Source organism: Talpa europaea, assembly GCF_964194135.1.
Source record: "Talpa europaea genome assembly, chromosome: 14".
Lineage (NCBI taxonomy): Eukaryota > Metazoa > Chordata > Mammalia > Eulipotyphla > Talpidae > Talpa > Talpa europaea.
In genome coordinates, this window is record NC_140082.1 from 14,946,599 (window position 1) to 14,967,532 (window position 20,934).

The 20,934-nt window shown below is 50.3% G+C and overlaps 1 protein-coding gene across 2 annotated transcripts; it reads right to left on the minus strand.

Annotated features, from left to right (window-relative positions):
* Positions 1–217: 217 nt before the first annotated feature.
* SEC14L2 (SEC14 like lipid binding 2) lies at positions 218–19,266 on the minus strand (the record flags this gene model as incomplete). Of its 2 annotated transcripts, XM_084253698.1 has the most annotated exons (12): positions 218–348; positions 5,855–6,024; positions 6,139–6,278; positions 6,361–6,467; positions 10,137–10,220; positions 10,590–10,650; positions 10,816–10,911; positions 12,141–12,329; positions 12,552–12,611; positions 13,011–13,054; positions 17,145–17,220; positions 19,213–19,266. In XM_084253698.1, the coding sequence occupies 12 exons, from the start codon at positions 19,264–19,266 to the stop codon at positions 218–220; spliced, it is 1,212 nt and encodes a 403-aa protein (XP_084109824.1). The 2 variants fall into 2 exon arrangements, with proteins under 2 accessions (XP_084109824.1, XP_084109825.1); XM_084253699.1 differs by lacking the exons at positions 12,141–12,329; positions 12,552–12,611.
* Positions 19,267–20,934: the final 1,668 nt, after the last annotated feature.

Consider the following 20,934-nt stretch of genomic DNA (forward strand, 5'->3'; position numbering starts at 1 on the left):
CCCCTGGGGACTCCTCAGTAATTTGAGAGACAAGGAGTCCCACTCCTGCGATTCTGTCTCTTCCTAATTCTGAAATAAAAGTTCCCCAGATCCAGCCTGAGGTCATTTTTCCAGCCCAATTTCTTCAGGCTTCAGGGTGCTGAGGAAATGACTGCTACAAGGGATAGAAACTGACAGGGAGACACCAAGGGAGCCAGGTCTGCTGTGGGAGGAGGCATTACTTTGGGGTGACTGCCCCCAGCTGACTCATCTTCTCTTCTGAGGCTTTGTCTGGAAGCAGGACCTCCACAGTGAAACTGACCTTCTTGGCATGAATGAAGCTGTAGGTGTTATCAAACCGCAGGACATCTGAGGGGAAGCAGAAAACCAGTCAGGCAGTTCTGACTAAGAGCTTATGGACAACAATTTCTGTTGACTTAGCAATATCACCGAGTATGGTAGGTGATGAGGATGAAGGTGGCATAAGCAGTCTCCTTCCTTTTGAAACTTAGTCAAGCCCGTCTGAGAAGATATTCATAGAGAGAAAAAAATTAGAATGTGCCAAGTGCCAATGAGTGGCAGATGACTGTATCAGTTTAAAGGAAGGGGTCCTTATAGACTGTTAAAGACTTTAGGGGAGTTAGAGGTTGCACTGCTCCTTGAAAGGGGAAGCAGAATTAGTAGCAGCAGCTGTTATAATAATAAAAGTAATGGTAACAATGGCTGCTTCGGTGTCTGAGCCCCACATTGGTAATCTGTATCTATTACTTCACCATTCCTCAAAATAACTGAGTTCAGCATTAGTCCGATTTTATATAAAAAGGAGGTCACTGTGTCACTCAATGAGGAAGTGATAGAGCTGGAATTTCCCTCAGTTACCATTGCTGCCTGATTTGGGCCCTGGAAAGTCTGACTGCTCAGTTTCTGACACACTTTTAGAACCAGGAATTTATCCTACAGAAAGATAAATGGGCAAAGATGCTCACTGTAATACTTCTTGTAATAATAAGATTAGGTAAAACCAGATGTTCAAAAGAGAATAGCTTGAAACAGTTTATATGGCCATTGTAGGACAAAATATTCTGATATGAAAAGAAAGGACTGGAAAAACTCTACAGTGTATCCTTAGACCAAAAGAGCAAGTTGCAGAACAATTTGTAAACAGTTTCTAACATGTTTGTTAATTTTCACACTAGGGGCAAAAATGGCTTGATCCCTGGACACGCCCAAGGTGCTATCTAAAGGTAAAGCTTTTCTCAAATCTGTGACAAGTTTCAAATTTCCTTCAATACTGAATTAACATATCATTCCTGTGAATATATACTTGTGTGTGTCTATTTCCTATATATAAAGAAACAATGCTTATAAAGGGATAAAAAACATTTAATAGGATAAAGGACTTATTAGCAGTTCTTTCCTCCAGGGAGAGAAAATGGGCATGCAATTGGCAGGGAAATCTTCCAAACTTTGGCCAAGAAACAGACTGCTTTTACTTGAAACCCCCCCCCTTTTTTTAAAGTTGTTCAAGAAAAGGGAGATGGAAATAAAAACACTAGCTCTGCTCCTTCTCTCTCTCGGTCCTCTTCCTGCCACAAAACAAAACAAAAACTGTGTATTTAATCCTAAGAGTTAACCTTTCCCCTCTCCTGCTCCTGAATAAAATACATAGTTTAGATCTGGGGTGGGCACATCAACCACCCCTTTCTTCAAGTAAGTATTAGTCATTGCTTTCCTCTCTGAGACAGAGGTCTTTCAGAGTAAGTGGTCCCTCTGGAAAGAAGCTTCCTCTCTGCACTAGGTGACAGGGTCTTAGCAAGCAGTCATGCTGGAGAAATCTTTGAACTCCTTGGACCAAGAAACAGGAGTGAGATGGCTCTGCCTGAAATGACATTCTGCTGTCAGAAACAAGGAAGGGGCTGCTCCGAGGCACAGGCCTGTGGGAAATGGAATTCGTGAACCTTTTGGCTCATTTTGACAACAGAACCCCAAGAGGTCATCCCTGGCTAGGGCTCTTAACTTTCGTTGGGGAACTCGCTGCACCCTTGAGAATCTGCGGAAAGCACACTATTTCAGATCTGGAGCCCATCACAGACCTGCCGGGGCAGTGCTTTCAATGGCAAAGGTACCATTCTGAAGGAAGGGTAGGGATGGGTATAATCATGTCCTCAGATTTATGTTTTAATTTTAAAAGTTAGCATCCTTTTATTTCTCTTATATCAGAGAGGAATCTATCTTGATTTTTAAATTATGTGTGTAGGTGCATTTTCTGTGAATTTCATTTCAGAAAAAAGACATTGTGTAACTGGGTGGTCCTCAGGAAAGGGGGAGGTTCCAGGTTTCCTGCCCCACCCAAAAGGAGGGTGGAGCTGAGCAGGGAGAGAAGAAGCCACAGAGGAGACTGTGGGATTAAGAAGCAGGATGGAGCCAGGAGGAGACCTGGAGGAGGCACAGGGAGCAGAGAGACATGTGAAGAAATTGCGCTTGCCTTTTGGTCGTGGACTGGGTGACACAGATGTGGGTGAGAGACCCGTGGGGAGGTGACAATGGCGGTTTTTGTCTTGATTTTGAATTTGCTCTTTTCCGTCCATACTTGTCTGGTTGTTTCTGATCCTTTTCTTTGGGTCCCCACTGGAAGATGCTTTAGATTTATGGCAGGCTTTGGGGCCTTGTTCTGGGCCAGTTCCGCTTGGGTGGACTTTTACCCACGAGGGGTCGGGTAACTTTGGGTGCTTGATTTAGAAACTAGATTCCTTGCCTTTCCTGTATTGTTTCCTAATTGTATTAAAGTTCCTTCCCATTAAAGTCTCCTATGTTTTGTGTTGATGTGGTGGAGGGCAGAACCTATTTAGAGCAGGCAGGTTGTGGGGTCTGGGGTGCCCCTCTCCCTGCCCTGTAACAATTGCACACCATTTGTTATAAAAATGAAGTGTTGCTTTTAAGTTTAGAATTGCTCTGGGGAGTCACAGACCCCAGATTAACATCTCCTGCACTAGCCCACTCCCCTTGTTTTAAGGAAGAAGCAAGCAAAATCAATTATTTGGAGATACTTGCTCAAAATACTCAGAATCAATGGCAATAGGGGGTTCAGAAACCAGGCCTTTTGGTGCCCAGCTGGGAGCTTAGCTCAGCACTACCTGGCAGAGCTGTTTAACCTTCACACAATGCTTCAGGTCTTCTAAGCCATTTTGTGCACTCCTGGCAAAATCCAGATCTTTTTTTCTCATCTTCTTTCTACACTGAGTTGCCCTCAAATACTAGTTAAGGGGAAAAAAAAAAGTGAAATCGATTTAGACTTTGGTTCTCATCAGTAAGTAAGCACTTGGCAATGACCACTTGGGCAAAGACCAGGGCAGCCTGGGGCTGGCTAATGTGCTTTTCCCATTGGAGGTGGCCACAGAGTTTTAATTTCTCCACTGAGTGATTATGTTCCACTTCTCAGGGAACCTATTGGTTCTCCCCCAAGTGAGCCTGTAACCTAACACGGGGTTCTGTGGGCTCTGGCCGGAGCCCTGGCCCCAGACGACAGATGCTCCCACTTCATTGTCTTTATACCTGGGGAGGGCCCACTATTGCTGAGGCCTGCCTTTGCTCCTGTGAATACACAAAAAGCAGGTGGTAACCAAGGCCCTGCAGGCAGATTCCATCTAGTAATTGATCCAAGAGGAGCTAAAATTCTGGGCTTTGCAAACCTAAACCTAATTATGTTAAAAGATTCCTGGTCTTTTCTCAGGTTGTGTCCTTCAGGTACTATAGGGGGTTAATGGGCAATGCTAGAAAATGGGGTGTACTCTATACTGGCTGTATCATCTTGGGTAAATTGCATCCTGGCCTGGGAGTCCATTCTGTCACTAAGAGTTCCTGCACCAGGACTCTATGATTCTCTCATGTTTTATCTTTTGGGGTCTACGCAAGCTACTTTGTGGGAGAGAGAATGTTCCTTTTCTATACCTCAGCTCCTCCCCATTTAAAAAACAAAATCAAGCTTGTGTGTGTGCAATCCTTTATCCCTGGTAGATGACAATGCCTGGGCTGGTGCTAAGCCTTGTTGCCCCTGAGCACATAGTACAGGACTTCTCCCTGGGGCACTAAGCTGCTTGCTAATGAGAATACTTCTCTCCAGGGAGCCATATCACAAAATGTCTTTAAGGAAGGGGCAGTAGAGACTGAAGGCTGCCCGGGATGTGGGGAGGACACAGTGTGAGGTTGGGGTGACAGTGTGGACAAGCACAGAGGCTAGTTCTGATCTGGCGATGCTGCTGTAGAATTGGGGCACAGCACAGAAATAGGCCCTTCCCCAGGCCTTGCCCTAATAATAATAATAGCTACGGTGTGTTGAGTGCTTGCTGTATGCCAGGCATTATACTACGTGCTGTACAAACCTTATCACCTTGAGTTATCACGTGTCCTTATGAAGTAGAGAATTTGATCCCCATTGTAGCCATCAGGACACTGAAGCTCAGCGAGGCTGTCACTTGCCTAAGCACTAATCAGTATCAGTCCAACTCAGCTCAGTGATAAAGCCCTTGCTCTCATTGATTTACCCTCCCTGGTCCCCTGCTTGGGTAGAAAGAGAACTAGAAAGGCAAATACCAGATGGATTTACTCATATGTCAAATACAGAGAAAAAGAGTCAGACAAAGCCAAATCAAAAACAAATCTGCACAACTACCAATGGGGGAGGGGAGAGTGGAGAGCAAAGGTAGGAGGGGGCCCAGAGTACTGTGGTGGACTGGGTGCCTTGGCAGTGGGTGTGGTGTGGTAACATACATCTGAAGAGGCAGCATCCTGTATTTTTGAGTCACATATAGTATCATAAGCCAATGTCACCTGCATATTTAAAAAATAATGGAAAAAAAGGAAAACTGGAGATACGGTGGGGTTTTGTGTGCCTATGTGATTTTTCAGCTTATCCCTGTAGTACATGATAAAATAAATTATAGCTGCAGAACCGGTATAATAAATGAAAGCCTTCTGTACGTTTTCTACCATCCTAGAGATAACCACCACTAGAGTTAGCATAGATGCCCCAGAGTTCTTTTCTGTTACACACTTACTTTTAACCAAAGTGAATGTATACCACTTAATGCTCTGCTTCATGCTTCATTTTTTTAACATGTATCAGACATCTCACATGTCAATTTGTTCTCTTTAATGAGTATATTTATGCCGTGTATGGATAGATCAAAATTTTTTATGACCTTATTATAGTTACTTATTTTGTTGCCAGTTTCCTAGACAGCTGGGAATATCCTTATATCTATTTTTTTTATGTATTTGTCTAAATATTTCTGTAGGATAAACTTCCGAAAGTAGAACTGCTGAATTAAAGGGCATTTTAACAGATACTGCAAAGTTGAATGAGCATAAACACCTTTTCAAGTGCCTATTTGCCATTCTTATGCCTTTTGGGTAAACTTCTGTCCACACGCTGTTGATTTTATGCTCAACCTGGAGATGAGTAGAGCTCAGAGGGGTCAAGGCTGGGCTTTTCAGCTCTCTGCTCACCCTTTGATCCCTGCACCCACCCTGCAATGCCTGCACCCACCCAGCCAGTTCTACCTCTCTGATGTCTGCAGAAGCCCCAAGAGATGACTAGTCACAACCACAGATCCAGCTGAACCTGGACCAGATAGCAGAGCTTCTGAACCTGTGTGACCACCTAGCACTGTGACTCACCTTTACCTGGAAACATCAAGTCAGAGGCCCTCCCTAGCTGGGTCATTTTCCCTCTCCAAATGGAGTCTTCCTCAATGCAAAGAAAGGGTTGAAATTCCAGTTCTAAAGCTGAGACCCTAAGACCATGGAGAAAGAGGGGCCTCACAGGCAGAAGGCTAGGGCAGGGGCATCAAAGCATTGCCAAGACAGAGATACTTACAGATGCCCGGGTCGTTGCAGGTGAAGGTCCCATCCTCAGGGACCAGGTGGGCATTGTACCTCTGGTTTGATAGCACCTCTGTCATCTCCCCTGCCCGCTGCCGCTCCCCCATCTTAGTCTTTAGGAAAATTCCGAAGCCGATGTCCGCCCCCTCTGATGCAAACTGCCACCTGCAAAGGGCAGACACCCATTCAAACATGATTGTTTTGCCACCAGAGATTCTTATACCCCAACTGCACCTACTGCTAAAATGATCAGATATCTCGGAAGGCCCAGGTCCCTACCTGAGGACACAGCCAGGGAAGAGGATCTCATACTCCACTTGGTGAGAGGAGCCACGGGAAATCTGCACACTGTGCTCGTACTGCTGTTTCACCTGATCGCGCACATAATACTTCTTGGGGATGTCACCCCCATAATTGATCTAGAAGCAGAGCATGAAGTAAGCTGGAGTGCACATTCGAGCCAGATTTCCCAGGCCTCCTCCAGCCCCTGGCCACCCATACCTTGGATTTGCACTTGGGGTTTCCATCAGGGTCAGTCATGGTACCCCCATACTCCACGGGTATCTGGTCAGGGCTGATATATTTCAGTAAAACCTCCTTCCAGTTCGCTGGCAGGGGAGGAAAAGAAGGAGGAAAAAAGGTGATGATTAGGCAAGGTTTCAGCCCAGCCCTGGCAGCCTGTACAAAAGCAGCAGAAAAAAAGCCATCTGTGCCCCCTCCCCTAAAACATGGATATTAGAAGTCTATGGTGTGTGCATAGCTCTGCAGGTGGGTCAGGAGGCGCTATCACCCAGAGACTGCCCTGCCCTGGACCAGCTGTCAGGAGACCTGGGTCCAGTCCCCACGGCCTCTGGCCAGTTGAGCAACCATAGGCAACCTTTATTCTAAGCCTGATCCTTCTGCCTGCAGGATTCTGGTGGGAGTGAAGCAAACTAAGCACTTGAGAGGGTTTTGTAAACTGTAAAGTGCTCCACACAAATGAGAATGAATCATCACCCCCAGGAAGGTGATACAAACATTTGAAGTGCAAGCAGGAGGGAACAAAGAAAGGCATTCTCTACAGCATGTGCACAGGCAGGAGGATCTGAATAAAATCTGTCCTGGTTAAACTGAACTCTGTGAGGACACAGATGTGCGTGTCTTGTCCCCCCACTTCCTGTTCAGTCGTGACTTACTAAGTGCATCACTGGAAAGGAACCTTAAATTAGGGTTCCCCTGGCTTTACCCCAGCCACAATTTTACTTCTCATGTTTGAGACTGTTTAGCTGCCAATGATTGGGCTCTTGTTTTTAATTATAGCCAAGTCTTTTCCTGACTGGGAGTGTTTGACTTTAGCACAAACAATGCTGAGAACGACTATTCCCAAATTTCTAAACAAATATCAGCCAAGGACAATATTTTGATACTGGAAACCTTTCCATGCTGACTATATAGTCCATATATAGGCAGCAATTCCAAGTCATGGGGTTCAACCCAGTCTTCTCTGCTGCTGGGGCTGGCTAGAAACCCATAGAGACTGTCCTCGGTCTCCTTGTCCTTAGATTTCTAGGGCCTGAGACCATGAGTCCTGGAATAGGGCCCGGTGGTCTTCATATGATTTAATCTGTGCTGCTAAACTCCATTAACCAGCCCGGGATCAGTTTCTCTCCTCTCCCATCAAAGATCCTGTACCTTCTCTGCCCAAGGTGGGTTTGGTTGAAAGAGTTTCAGGTGTGGGAGGGAGAACAGACTGAGCCTCCTCCACAGCTCTGCTGCCCAGAAACCTCACCGTCTCATGCTCGTGGTGGGTGGTAGCAGCAGAAAAAACAAGTCATCAGAGCCTTTTGCTCAGATTTTGTATTTCTTCCTCCAGCTCAGCTGAAGCATTGGGATGAGGCCAGCAGGATTCTTCCCATCTTACAGGGAGAGTAACTGAGGCAACAGCAGCACTCGTTGCTGCCAGAACTAGGCCAAAGCCCAGAATCCCTGTGCTTTCCAGAATGCCTCAGTCCACTCCCCAGGGGCCCAGCAGGCATTTGGAAAATCTCCACTTTTTTTTTTAATAATAAATTTTATTTTTATATTCCCCATACAATTGCAACCCCCTTATTTTGATCCCAATCCCTCCCCTCCCGCCCCCTACCCCCCATAGAGTGTCTCTGTTTCATAGTTTTTTGTTGATTTTGATTTTCACTTTCTTATAGTTATTCATTTTCCTGGTCCCTTATTTAAGTTTTCTAGATTCCTGTTATGAGTGAGACCATCCGGTATTTTTCTTTTTCTTTCTGGCTTATTTCGCTGAGCATGATCCCTTCCAGCACCATCCATGTTGCTGCAAATTGCATGTGTTTATCTTTTTTGAATGCTGAGTAATATTCCATGGTGTATATGAACCACATCTTCTTGATCCAGTCATCTATTTTTGGGCATTTGGGCTGTTTCCAAAGCTTAGCTATTGTAAATAGAGCTGCTATAAACATAGGGGTGCAGGTGCTCTTGGAATTGATGTTTCTGTCCTTTGGGTAAATACCTAGGAGTGGAATTGCTGGATCATATGGAAGCTCTATGTTTAGTAGGTCCAGAAATCTCCACACAGCTCTCCATAGTGGTTGGACCAGTTTGCACTCCCACCAACAGTGCAGAAGAGTTCCTTTTTCTCCACAACCTCGCCAACATTTGTTGTTGCTGGTTTTTTTTTAATATGTGCCATTCTCACTGGTGTAAGATGGTATCTCATGGTAGTTTTGATTTGCATTTCCCTGATGACAAGTGATGTTGAACATTTGGAAAATCACCACTTTTGCTGTGTTGCCTAGCAGTGAATAATGCCTCTCCCCAAGTTCAATTCCATAGGAGGCATCGAGTCTTCCATGAGTCAGTACCAATCTACCTTCCTGGCCTTTCTCCTACCACTTCACCTAATATTCCAGCAAACTCTACTCCCATCAGCCTCTGGCTGGCTCAATTCCTCTGGGGCCTCCTTACTTGGTTCCCTTGTGCCCTGACGTTCTCTACGCTGCCCTGCATGTCCAGGCCCTGTTGACCTGCTTCCCTCCCAACTTCATCAATCACTTGCTAACTCCCTAATCTCCAGCCTGAAGCACTCTCTTAAGCCTCAGACTCAAGTATCCCCATATTGATATATGGTATATATTGAGATATATCGGTATATCTCACACTCCTCCAACTCACTTCCAGCCTATTCTTCTGGTTGTTTCTGCAGCTGAACTAATGTATCACCATCTACTCAGCCACTCGTGCCAGGCACCAGGGAGTCCATTTACATTTCTCTTTCTCTCTTATTCAGTCAGCTGAGTTCTGCGGTTTTGCTTCCTACGTCTTACATCCATCTTCTCCTCCCTTTCCCTACTGCCACTGTCCCAGCCTAGGCCTGCAGCACCTCTTGCATGAACGATGGCTGTCGTGTGCCAACTGGTATCTATTCTTCTCAACCTTGCCAATGCGTTGTCTCAATTTCAAATCTAATCCTGCTCAAAACTACCTGTTGAGGACTTTTTTCCAGTTCCTGTAGTGCCATGTCCCAGCTTGTCACCATGGTGTCATGGTGACCTGGCTCCTGGCTCCTTCTCCAGCCTCATCCCTTGCCACAGCAGCATGTGCTCTGTAACCACCACCTGTGCCACGGTGTGAAATGTCTTTTCTGTTCTTTTGCCCAACAGCTTCCTCCCTTGCTTCATCCAGCCACCTCTTAGTCATCCCATAGCACTCAGCTGAGGCAGCTAGCCTCCTCCCTAGGTCAGGTGTGATGAGTACCTCTGCTCAGACTCCCGTGCGCCTTTTGAGTGGCCTCTTTTACATTTGCACATCCTGCTGATATACATCTGTTTGTGCCTCTTTTCCCCAGGGGAATTCTTCAAGAGATTTTGTCTTGTTCACCTCTGTAGCCTTGGCACAGAGTCCAGGGCCTGGCAAATGGTAGGTGCTCAGGGACAAAGCCACTCCTCATTGACCCTAACAGAAAGCAAGCTCTCTCCTCTGTACCCTTTCTAGCAGGCTTTCTCTCTAGAGGTCTTCTCCCTCCTGCTACACCGTAAGCTTCTTTAGTACATTTCACTCATCTTTGAAACGACAATGCTAAGCCCAGTACTTTCTTGTAAAGTGTCTGAGAGAAAGAGTTCTTATGAAAATATAGGCAGGCCCAGCTTTCTCCTGGGTCCCACTGCTACCAAACCAGCAGAGGGAGCCTCACCCTGGTGGCCACAGCCACGCCTCAAAGGCCACCCTCAGTTTGGGTCACAGATCATCCTGTGGATTTGAGAAGAGTCTGGGCTACTCACCCCCCAGGACCATGATCTTCTTACGTGTGTCCTCACTCAGGAAGGGTTTGACGAGGTTATAGGCCACAGGAAACAGCTTGGGGGCTGCAACAAAGAGCAGGCCACGTGAGGCTTGGGGCAGCGTCCATTCTGCCCCAACAATGCCCCCCACAGCCTCCTGAGCCACTTTCTCTAATGCTATGGGCCCATGTGGGCAACCCAGGGCACCTCTTTGAGTCCCAGCTTCCCTGTCTGTAGGGTACAGTCAAGTGGGGTAGGTGGCTCAAAGGAGGTTATGAATGCTAAAAGCTTCGCAAATAATAAAGTGGTCCACATATGTCGAGGGTCGGTCTTCTGAATGTGTCCTTAGATCACCTCCTTTGTCTGACTCTATCGACTCTCCTGAATCTGTCCCAGGAAACTTTTTGGCTGCTCTTTCCCAACTGGCTTCATCACAGGTAGTTCCCATCTTACCTTTAATAACAAAAAGATGCTTCAGTGTTTCAGGATAATTTTCCTCAAACATGCAGAGAAACTGTGGAAACAAAATCACTGAGTCCTGTGGGCTCAGACCCATGTCCCAGGGCGAGGCCCTGCTCCCTCCAGGCTGATTCTGCCCCTATCACTTCTTCCATCCCACAGGGCACCTAGCAGAGGAACCCACTCCCCGTTCCACACACCTCCCAGCCCTGCCCCTGACCTCTCCATAGGCCTCCACAGCAGGCTTCCAGAGATGCTTAAGGCCAAGCCCCTCGCAGTCATAAATCAAGGTGATAGTTTCCACCTTCTTCCCCACCTGCAGGGGACAGAGGAGCAAAGAGTTGAATCAGGCCACCCCACTGCAGAAGCCCACCCCAATTCAGGGCAAATGCTGATTGCACCATGCACTCATAATGCAACTGGATCTAGACAGGACCACACCTAGGGTTTTCCAGTTGAGATAATCACCCCAGACCGGAATTGTGGTCTCTGTGTTCTCATCCAGTAAATGACTGGGTGGATCTAGGTTACATCTGAGGTCCCTCTGCTCTGCAGTGCGGCCTGGCAGCCTCCCTCCTCCCGGGTGCAGTGTGTGTAGTGCTTGGTCCATGGCCTGGCGTGGCCACTTACCTCCCAGGCCCGGTTGCTCCCTGTCCAACCTAAGCCCAAGCAAGTGTGCCCCCCTGCACCCCCAGACTCTGCAAACACTAAGCTCTCAGTGAGTGTTTGTGGATGACAGTGTTGAAATGTTCCCAGATAGCGGCGTGGATCTTTACAGCTGCTAAAGAGGAGGGAAGGGGAGAAGATCTGGTGGCAGCTCCAGTTTGCTCTTCAGCCCTTTCTCAGTAGTGGGAGCAGAGGACCTTATCTTTCTCTGAATGAAGAAGCACAGACTCTGAGATCATCCACACCATTGGTACCCAAATACATGTCCAAAGATTGGGTGGTCCCTGACAAAGATTTCACTGGTGCCCAGATAATAAAGGAAAATGACAATAATGTACTATGTTTTTTGGAAGATAAATTGAGTCAATTTAAAGAACTGCCCTTTACCTCCCTGGTGGCGCAAGGGTTAAGTCGCAGCATTCCGAAGCTGCTGCCAGGGACGTGACCCACATGGTGCAGCAGACCTCTCCTGTCTCTCCCGCTGCTCCCCTCAGCAGTGTATTTCAATCAATCCGCCTGTTCTGTTCCCCACTTTATCTCTGGTGAATCCTCTCACCCCCTGCATCTCTGGCCTGCACCCTGCATAAATAAATAAATCTTTAAAGAACTGCCTTTAGTCTGAGATTATGCCATTTCTATAGTTTTGGGGTAAATTATAGCAATACCAGCTGGTAATATTTTTTAAATTCTTACTTGGAAAAATTAAAATTTGGCAACATTATGTCAGTCCCTACAACTTTGAAATCGCACTGGTCTATAAGATCCCAACAGGCCTCTGCCCTGAATCTGTGCTTAAACTGTAACCCTGTGTGACCCTCTGCTCCTGCTTGAATACCTCTGCAGCGCTTCACTCATTTGCAACCTTGATAGCGCACTCGCCTTTTCTGTCTGGCGGACACACTCCTGCAGGAGCAGTTCGCAGTCCCGCATTTTGGTCTTGAGCAAGTCCTGTTTGGTAGCTGATAAGAGCAGCCCCTTGGTATCCAGGGGTCCAATGATGTCATACCAGATCGGGCTGCCTTCCAGGTCATAGCCACACATGCCCCCCGACAGATACTGCTGGACCACCTGAACAGTGACAATGAGGAGATACCCCGTCAGCAGGCTCAGGGGAGCCTCCCCTACCCGGTGCCCCTGGGTCATCTCTGGGTTCTCCCTCCACGTGGACACCCATTCTGGGAGCCACTGGGGCTCACTGGACATTGTGAGGGTTCCCATCTGATATACCCAGGGTACAGACTGCAGGTTTAATAGACCTTGCATGGGGGAGGAGGCATCATTTGTCCTCACCTCCGGAGGCTGCCAGCTTATGATGTTGTCAATATCCTTTTGCTTCCGGAACTCCGCATGCTGCGAACACACAATCAGGGCATTCAAAGAACAGGAGGTTGCAGCTTGACAGGCACCTAGTAATAGGTGACAGCATGAACAGACCCCCAGACCAACAGTGGGTCACAAAAAGGCAGCCGGCAGGGATGGAAAAGAAAGGCGCTGCCTATTTCAGAAATCTCAGCAGAACAGATGACCATTCTTGGCTGGCCCCGAACCGTGAAAGCTGTGTTTCCCGGGAAGGGAATGCATTTTGTCCCAGAGGGAGAAGGCAGTGATGGTCAGCAAATACTCTGCCATGTCATGCTAGCCAAGGGCGGTGGGGGGTGGGTGGGATGGATAAAAGAGGCCCGAGCATGGTGTGATTCTGATGGCCAGGGACGGAGCAGCAATGGGATTTGGAGCCAAAATGGATCTCACCTTCCTCAGCATGGCCTCAGACTTCTGCAGGTCGAAGTTTCTTGCTATAACAAGGAAACATGGTCAGGGTTAGGCCAGCAGACTGGGCATCAAAGGGCAGGGAGATTTCCTACTCCCGTGCTGGGGCTGGCTCTTCTTCGTCACCCCCACTGACTCTCCGGTCACCCACACATAGGAGTTCATATGAGAAGCTTCACTGAGGGCTCTTGGAGCTCCGTAGGCCCTGGGTCTGCTGGGAGAGCAGGTCAAGGTTCAGAGCAGGTGCAGGCAGCATTTGCATTTCAGGGTCAAAAGAGTTTTTACCCTAGTGGATGCAATCAGGTGATGGGTTTTATCTCCTCTCAGGGAAAGCGAACCCTGGAGCCCCTTATCATTTAGTCTTTCCCTCATATAAAGTCAATCTCCTCCACAGTCCTGAGAACTTGCCGCACAGTTCAAAGATGAACGTAGCTGTCCAGTAATTTGGGGTAGAGCTGGCAGAACAACTCAGTAGGATGGATGGGTAGATGAGCCTCCAGTCAGCCTTGCCATCTCCTCAAAGGACCCGGGCGCACCCTAATGGGTTGCAGATCACCCTCCTCCCAGGCTTCCTGGAAAGTTTCAGCATCAAAGATCACCTGGGCCCAACAAGTTATCCTGCTCAGGCTTAAACACAAAGAGCTCACTGTCCTGCCCCACCTCCCCAAAGCCACCTGCTCCCGGATAATCAAGTGGCCATTTGCACTCAGTTCTCACTGTTAAATGAGCAGAGAGCCCCTCTACAAACACTCAGAGTAAGGGGTGCGTCCTCAGTCATCTGACACCTACTGATAGTAGCAGATTCTGACCTGCCACCTGGAGCGTCCCCTGCTGCTACCAAGTGGCTCATTCTTGGACCCTGTAACCAGTCCCCACAGTTTGGTTTCAAATCCATCCAAACAACTTCCCTTTGGCTGTTTTCCAGCTTGCCAGTGCCCCTCTCAAAGCATGCTGTTGAGAGCTGAGCACAACCCCAGGTGTGGTCCACCCTTTTTCAGTAAAGCCTCAGAACTTTCTTGGCAACCGTCACACCCCTAACTCAGGTGGAGCTTACAGTCAACTGAAACCCCCAAATCCTTTACACCTGTGCTGCCACTAAGCCTCCATCCTATGTGTGCCGAGGTGGTTTTCTAGTTCCCTCCCTATCAAATTCCATCTCGTTACAGTCAGCTTCATTTCATCCTTTAAAAAACAGTTGGGATCCAGATTCTGATCAATTGTGTCATCTGACCTATGAACCGTCGGTCCCAGCTGTGTGTCTTCTATGGATTTGATCAACATCGAGATCTGCTGACAGCCCTTGAACTGGGGCCAGAAAGGCTGCCCTCTGGACTGCCATCAGACCCTTAATCATTGCTCCCCGGGAGTGGCTGAGCACATTCCAGGAAGTCAATCCACTTGCCTACACCCAGAGGGTGCATCCAAAGATCCGACAGACACCATGCCCATCATCAGCTGACACACGTTGGCACAATTCAACAGCCTCACTCTTGGGAAGTTCCCTCTGACTGTCACCCCTTTCCACACCATCATGGCAGTGGGGGGCAGCTTTTAGAGGAACAAAATCTGGGCTTGCTTTTAGCTCTTCCACTTTTGACCTGTTTGGCCTTGAACAGGATACTGCACATCTCTGCTGAGTCCACTAAGGAACTAGAAACACTTGGAAGACGCCTAGCAGTATCTCCTCCCAATGGGGAAGCCTAGGTGGACAGTGGAATCTTTCACAGGTGGGGCACCCCTACTGGGAGGAGAGCCATTATCTGTCTAGGGAACAGGAGTGGTAATGAACTGTGAGCTTCCTTATCTCAGAGATGCTCTCCAGTTAGCCTTTATCTGCCAGATCTTTTCCAAGAACCCACCCCAAGTCACCACTGGCCCCTGGCAGCACCAGGTACTGCCAGGTACCCAGCCTGCTAAGTCAGGCCTTTCCAGGCCTCCTGCTGCTTGGCCCGGCCAGGGGCAGCTCCCAGCAGGACTCAGGGCACTACCAGAGTGCCTTCCCACCACCTCCTTGTTTTATCTTGCCATCGACCCTCCCTGGTGGGCTTCCCAGAGCTCAGCCCCAGTCAGTGGGGGAGAGTCTGGGGAGCTTGTGTACCTGCTCTCAAGGGCCGGGGGTTGAGGCCACATGGGAGGAAGGGAGAAAGAGTAGAACCCTGAGCTTACACCTAGGTTTGAGAAAGACATCTTGCTGGATGGCTTGCACCTTGCAATTCTTTCCTCTAGAATCAAAAGGAGAAAGAGAAAATATTTCTTAAAAAAAAAAAAATAATAAGGAAGAAGAAGAACCAAAAACCTAATTGAAATTCTTAGTAGACTCTGACCAGGCCGGAGATCCTGCCTAAGAAATGTGAGGCACAAGTCAAGTACAGACGAGACACTTCCTGTATTTGAAGAGACAGAGACTGGCTTCAGGGGGCAGCTCTGGCTTACTGGAAAGGATCTGCGAACCAGAAGCCTGAGGTTTCACCCTAATTCTGCTTTGCATTAGCTGTGTGCCTTCAGGTCAGTCCCCTTCCCTCTCTGAGCCTGTTTTCTGGCAAACAAGGATGACCACACTCTTCAGTGTTCAGTGAGCAGGGAGGTTGAGCCTGGGCGCGATCTTGGGGAACTGTCAGGCTTCATGCAAGAAGAGGGGGTACCCCAGGCTGGGGTGTTGGGGGTGTCTGGGAAGCCAGCTGCCAAGACCTTAGGCCAGCCTCCTGTTAATAAAAGGGAGCTGCTTGATTTCCAACAGCTCTCTGAAATCACGAGGTTCACCTAACAGCAGCTCCGGAGTGTGTCTGCTCAGCTTGCAGCTGGCCCTTTAAGGCGGCTGCTGCATCTTCCCACTCTCTCGCCACCCCCTCCGGCTACAGTCCTTTAGCAAATGCTGGGCCAAAATCTCCTCCAGACTTGGATTGGCTCCACTGCCACCCCCGCACCGCCCCTCCACCACCTTCTCGGGGTGGGCTGGGGAGGTGGGTTTGAAGCTGTTTGGGGGACTTCCCAAGGCACCCAGGGATCCAGGTGGCCCTCCTGGCCGCCCACACTGGAGTGTCTGCTAGCAATCCCTCTACTCACTTTCTGGACAGGAAAGGGACATGCACCTCCTCACAAGACCCAAGACTCCCAGGGCATGTGTGTGTGTGTCTGTGTCTATAAATAAAGGAGCACGATTTAGACCTTCATATTTTAGGGTATGAGTCTACCTCGCATCTTCATCTCTGCTAACCTAGCACAGTGGAATTTTCTCTATTATTTCTGTGTCTGGTAATAAAGTTTCTATAAAGAAAAAGTGTGTCAGAAGAAGCAGACAGGGTGGCACATGACTTGAATCACAGGAGAGGAAAAGAGAAAAGAACAGGAAGATCTCAGGTATTGAGGTATTGAGGCAGGGGGTTGAGTTTGACCCGGATGCGGGAGGGAATGGGTATATTTCATCACCACATGCAGGGCCCTGTCGTGTCACATCTTGCAATAGGTGGGGCACCCTGTCTCATCCTGCTCTCCCAGAGAGCACCCTGGGGCAGATGCTTGTCCCTGACCCATGTGACGCAGCCGGGGGTGGGGGGTGTGGTGGGCAGAGCTGGAACCAGATCTCAGGGTCTACAACCTGATGGTGGTTCGAGGTGAGTCTTATCAACAGAGGTCAGGTCAAACACCCCCCCACACCGGTGTTCCCCAAGCACACCACTCTCCCTAGAGCTGCCTAAACTGCTGGCAGCAGAGGTCCTGCCACTCCAACCAGCCACAGAGGGGCCAGCATCTCCCAGGGGCCACAACTCTGCTTGTAAATCAGCCTCTGACTTCCCACATGGCTGGATTTTTCCTCCACCCATATGCAGAGTGGATTTATGGGGTGAATGGAAAAGGTGCTGACCTGGGAGCTGGCCCTCCCTCTGCCTGCAGCTCAAGCACTGTGGGACTTGGGGGGAGTCACTTCACCTCTCTGAGCCTCAGTGTCATGATTAGCCCGATAGGAGGGTTGAGATGATGGAACTGCAAGGGCCCTCTCGCCTCTGAAGGTCGAATACTCCAGATGCTCTGATGGCCGGGGCAAGGTTTCCAAAGGCTGCCATTCTGTTACCCAGAACAAGTCCTTGCCCCAGCCCCCCAAACCCCCTCTTCCCTCACCTCGGAGCCAGCGCAGGAGAAAATAGTCATCTGGGTTCGGCAGGGTGGGCAGCACATCCTGGACATTCTCCCGAAACTGTAGGGAGAGGCAGCTGGGTGAGTGGCAGGTCCTACCCTGACCGCCCTCTGCCCCAGACTCTCTGTAAGGGCTTTTGCTGGACCCTCTTCACACAGGTCAAGGCTGCAGACACCAGCAGAGCTTCGTGGGGCACTCTCCTGCAGGTGGGAGGCGGGGGGCGGGGAGGAGGTGGGAAGGGAGTAAGTCACTGCCCCTGCCTGACTGTGCACCCGCACGCCTTCCGCTTGCCAACAGCAGGCAGGCAGATGTACTCCCAGCTCACGGTGATCACAGACACTCTGGGCCGTGCCACAATAAAAGCTGTCCTTTTCCCAAGCGTTCCCTGTGTGCCAGCACTGAATTGGCACTTATCTTATTCACGCCTCACTCAGAATGCCTAGAGGTAGTACTGTCCCCATTTTATAGATGAAGGACTGAGAGCTCAGAGAGGCTAAGTAACATGCCCAAGGTCAAACAGCCAGTAGTCAGCAGAGCTAGGATGCTAACCTGAGTCTGTCTGAGGCAGAGCATGCCCCCTCCACAGTGGTCTTGGCCCCCTTAGTAATTAGACTGGTGAGCAATGAGCTGGGGACTGACTGGAGCTAGTAAGAGGGTGGTCCCATTTGACTTCATAGAAAAAAGTGGCATTTGAACTAGGCTTGCACGGACTTCAAAGGCAGCAGGAGGAGGGACCAGGAAGGGGGAAGCCACGAGGAGGGAAAGTGCAGGAAAGCCAAACAAGAGGTGGACAGTGACCCCAAGAGATGGCCACACCTCCAACTGCTCACTATGCTGTGTGCACAGCCCCCCCAAAGTGCCCTGCTCCCAGTCACTCACCTTTCCCTAGTGCTGACATATGACATCCATCTCTGCCCCTTGCCTGGGTCAGCTGGCGACTCAGTCCATCCCCCAAACAACTCCCAGAGCCCCAAAGAAACTGCTCATCTAGGGCAAGATGTGAAGCCACCTCTCACCAAGGACCAGACCCAGACCCTGGTTTCCAGTTTAATCACCTCCTAATCCCTTCTCTGCCTGACTTCCCCTGCAGGTCAGCAGTAAAATCTGAAGCCTCTGTAGCCTCCCTGGGATAAGGAAGGCCCAGCAGTGTCTAGGCCTCCCCGGAGGCAGTAGGAGACACTGCCCCCCACTCCCACTCCCTTTCCCAGCAATGGAAAACTCCTTGACACTAGACCCAGTCCCTAGCTCCAAGAACAGTCAACCTCCCCTCTCCCCAGGGGTGACAGTTGGCTGGGAGGGGTCCAGCCCAGGAACTGTTGTCCCCCTCCTTGGCCCAGATGCCAAGGCAAAGCCAGGTGCCAAGGCAAAGCCAGGCTTATCGCTCAACCTCCTGAAAAGCGTCCGCCCAAGTCCCCAGCCAGGGGAGGAGAGAGGAGCGCTGGCCTCAGCTCAAACTCACCCCAACCCAGTGAGTTGTGGGCAGGATCCTAGACTTCACAGTTGGAAGTGCTCCCTTAGACAGCATCTGCCCAATCTCATTTCATGCCATCAAGGAGCCAACAGAGAAGGACAGATTCTGTCCAAGGTCACAGAGCGACTTGGGGCCTAAGCAGGGGCCATCCAAGTACCAGAGGAGCTGTCCAGGGCCCTTGCCATCCAGCCACTGACCGGGTTAGAGGAAAATCTCCCGGAAATGGGAGGAAACCTGGGGCCCTGCCCCCCAGGGCCCCGCTGCCAGTCTGGAGAATGAATGTTGCCTTTGTGCCCTCAGCTGCCTACCAGGGCTTCCAAGCAACCACTTCTTCCCAGGTGGCACCGCCAAGGGCTCCTTCAGCGCTGGGACCCGGGCGGCCAAACTTCCCAGGGCCCCCTCGGCGGGCGGAGGGAGGGAGGGAGACAGGCCACCGGGCGGGGGGCGCCAGGTGCAGCCGGCTGCAGCCGCCGACCGCCGGCCGAGGACCGTGGCGCGCCCCCCGCCCGGTCCCATCCATCGCCGGCGGCCGCTGGGCGAGGGCCACGGCCAGGGCGGGGGCCGGGCGGGCGCGCGCTCACCTTGTCCAGTAACTCCTTCTGCTTGGGGCTCAGGTCGCCCACTCTGCCGCTCATCCTGGCTCGAGCTCGGGGCGCTGCGACCGCGGCGGCTGATGGAGCGTGGACTGGGCTCGGTCTCCGGCGCCCGAGTAAAGTCCCAGCCTTTGCCGGGGCCGCAGGGCCGGCGGCCAAGCCCCGCCTCTTAAAGGCTCCGGGGAGGCGCGGAGCGAGATGTGCGCGGGGCGCAGGAGGCTCCTGCGCGCGTCCCCAGCGCCCTACTGAGGCGGGAGACCTGGCCAGTGAGCCTCAAGGGAGCAGGAAATCTGGGTTCTGGTCCCGCATTTATCCGTAGCTCACAGTGTGACCTTGCACGACTCACCTGAGCTTTCTGGGCCTTAGTTTACCCACCTAGAGGCTTTCCAAGAGTTTTTCGAAGATCAGCCCCCCCAGAACGTAGAACTTCTGCCCCTCCTTTTGAGATGGTAGGGAGCTTGCTTGGTGTCACTGTGTGCGGGTGGGGTGAGGGGATTTGAGGGGAGAACAGTGGTTCTGGCTGTTTCTTTCTGGGACCTTCTCGCTCTCCTCCTGTTCTGCCATCAGTTTTGAACCATCATGGCTGCCAAGCCCAGTGTGGACCCTTTCAGTGTGGACAGCCTTTCCCGGGCAGGCAGGCAGAGCGGCAAGGAAGCACAGACCCCCATCTCCCCACCCAGGGTCCCATCTCCTGCATCTAACCTTACCAGTCTCTGTGTGTCCTCTAAGGTGTGATACCTTCATGGTGGAGCTGGCCTGGAGGACTGCTTCCTCTCTGCAGCTGAGTCCTAAATCCTCCTTCTTTCTGTGCAATTTCACCTGTCTGGGTTGCAGCTTCTTTGTTCACTAAATGGAGGTGAAGAATGTGGACTTTAAGACGGACTGAGAGAATAGAGAAGCTAATGTTCATCATTCCCTCAGTGCAGTGCCTTGCCTCATACAGGGTTTGCTTTGAACAGAGTTTGAACTCCCTACTTCATGCTGTACAGCCCCCACTTTGCTGCCTGTCTGGCCAGGCTTTCTAGTGCGGGAGATGCAGGGTGGACGTGGAGGAAACCACAGTGAAAGTGGTGGCCCAATGGAAACAGGTCTGCTATCAGCTTATCTACTTCCCCTGCTCAAGCCCAAGGCCAGAACTATGGATTCCAGCCTCACAGCAAGTCTGACCTGGGAGATAGATGCCCAGCAACTGCAGCCCAGCCGCCTCCTGGGCCATCTAATTGTCCTGCATGCCCCAGTCACAGCCCCTTGCCCACACAATGAAGCCTTTTCCTCCTCTCAGAACTTAGCAGTCCTCTCCCACACCCCAGAACCTCCCCAGCTCTAATACACCCCTGTGGGTGCAGCTGCCCCATGACTGCCACTATGACAGGGCCCTAAGCTCTGCTCTGGGGACCCTGAAATGAAACAAACACCATCCTGCCCTCCCAAAGATAAGAGACAGACATCACTACCTAGAATACAAGAGCAAGAGATAATGTCCCGGGGAGAGGCAGCAATTTCCTGGGAGATTAACAGAGGTAACATTTGTTTTGGGTGGGAACAATTCTAGAACGTTTCATGGAGTGAGTGGCATTTTGGACTGGACCTTAAAATGTAGGGGTGGAAAGGAGATTCCTTGTTCCACGTTGGAACAATTGCACAAGTGGTTTTGGTGGATGATGGGAAGTGTGACTGCAACCAGAGAGGAGGGGGGAGAAGGAGCAGGCG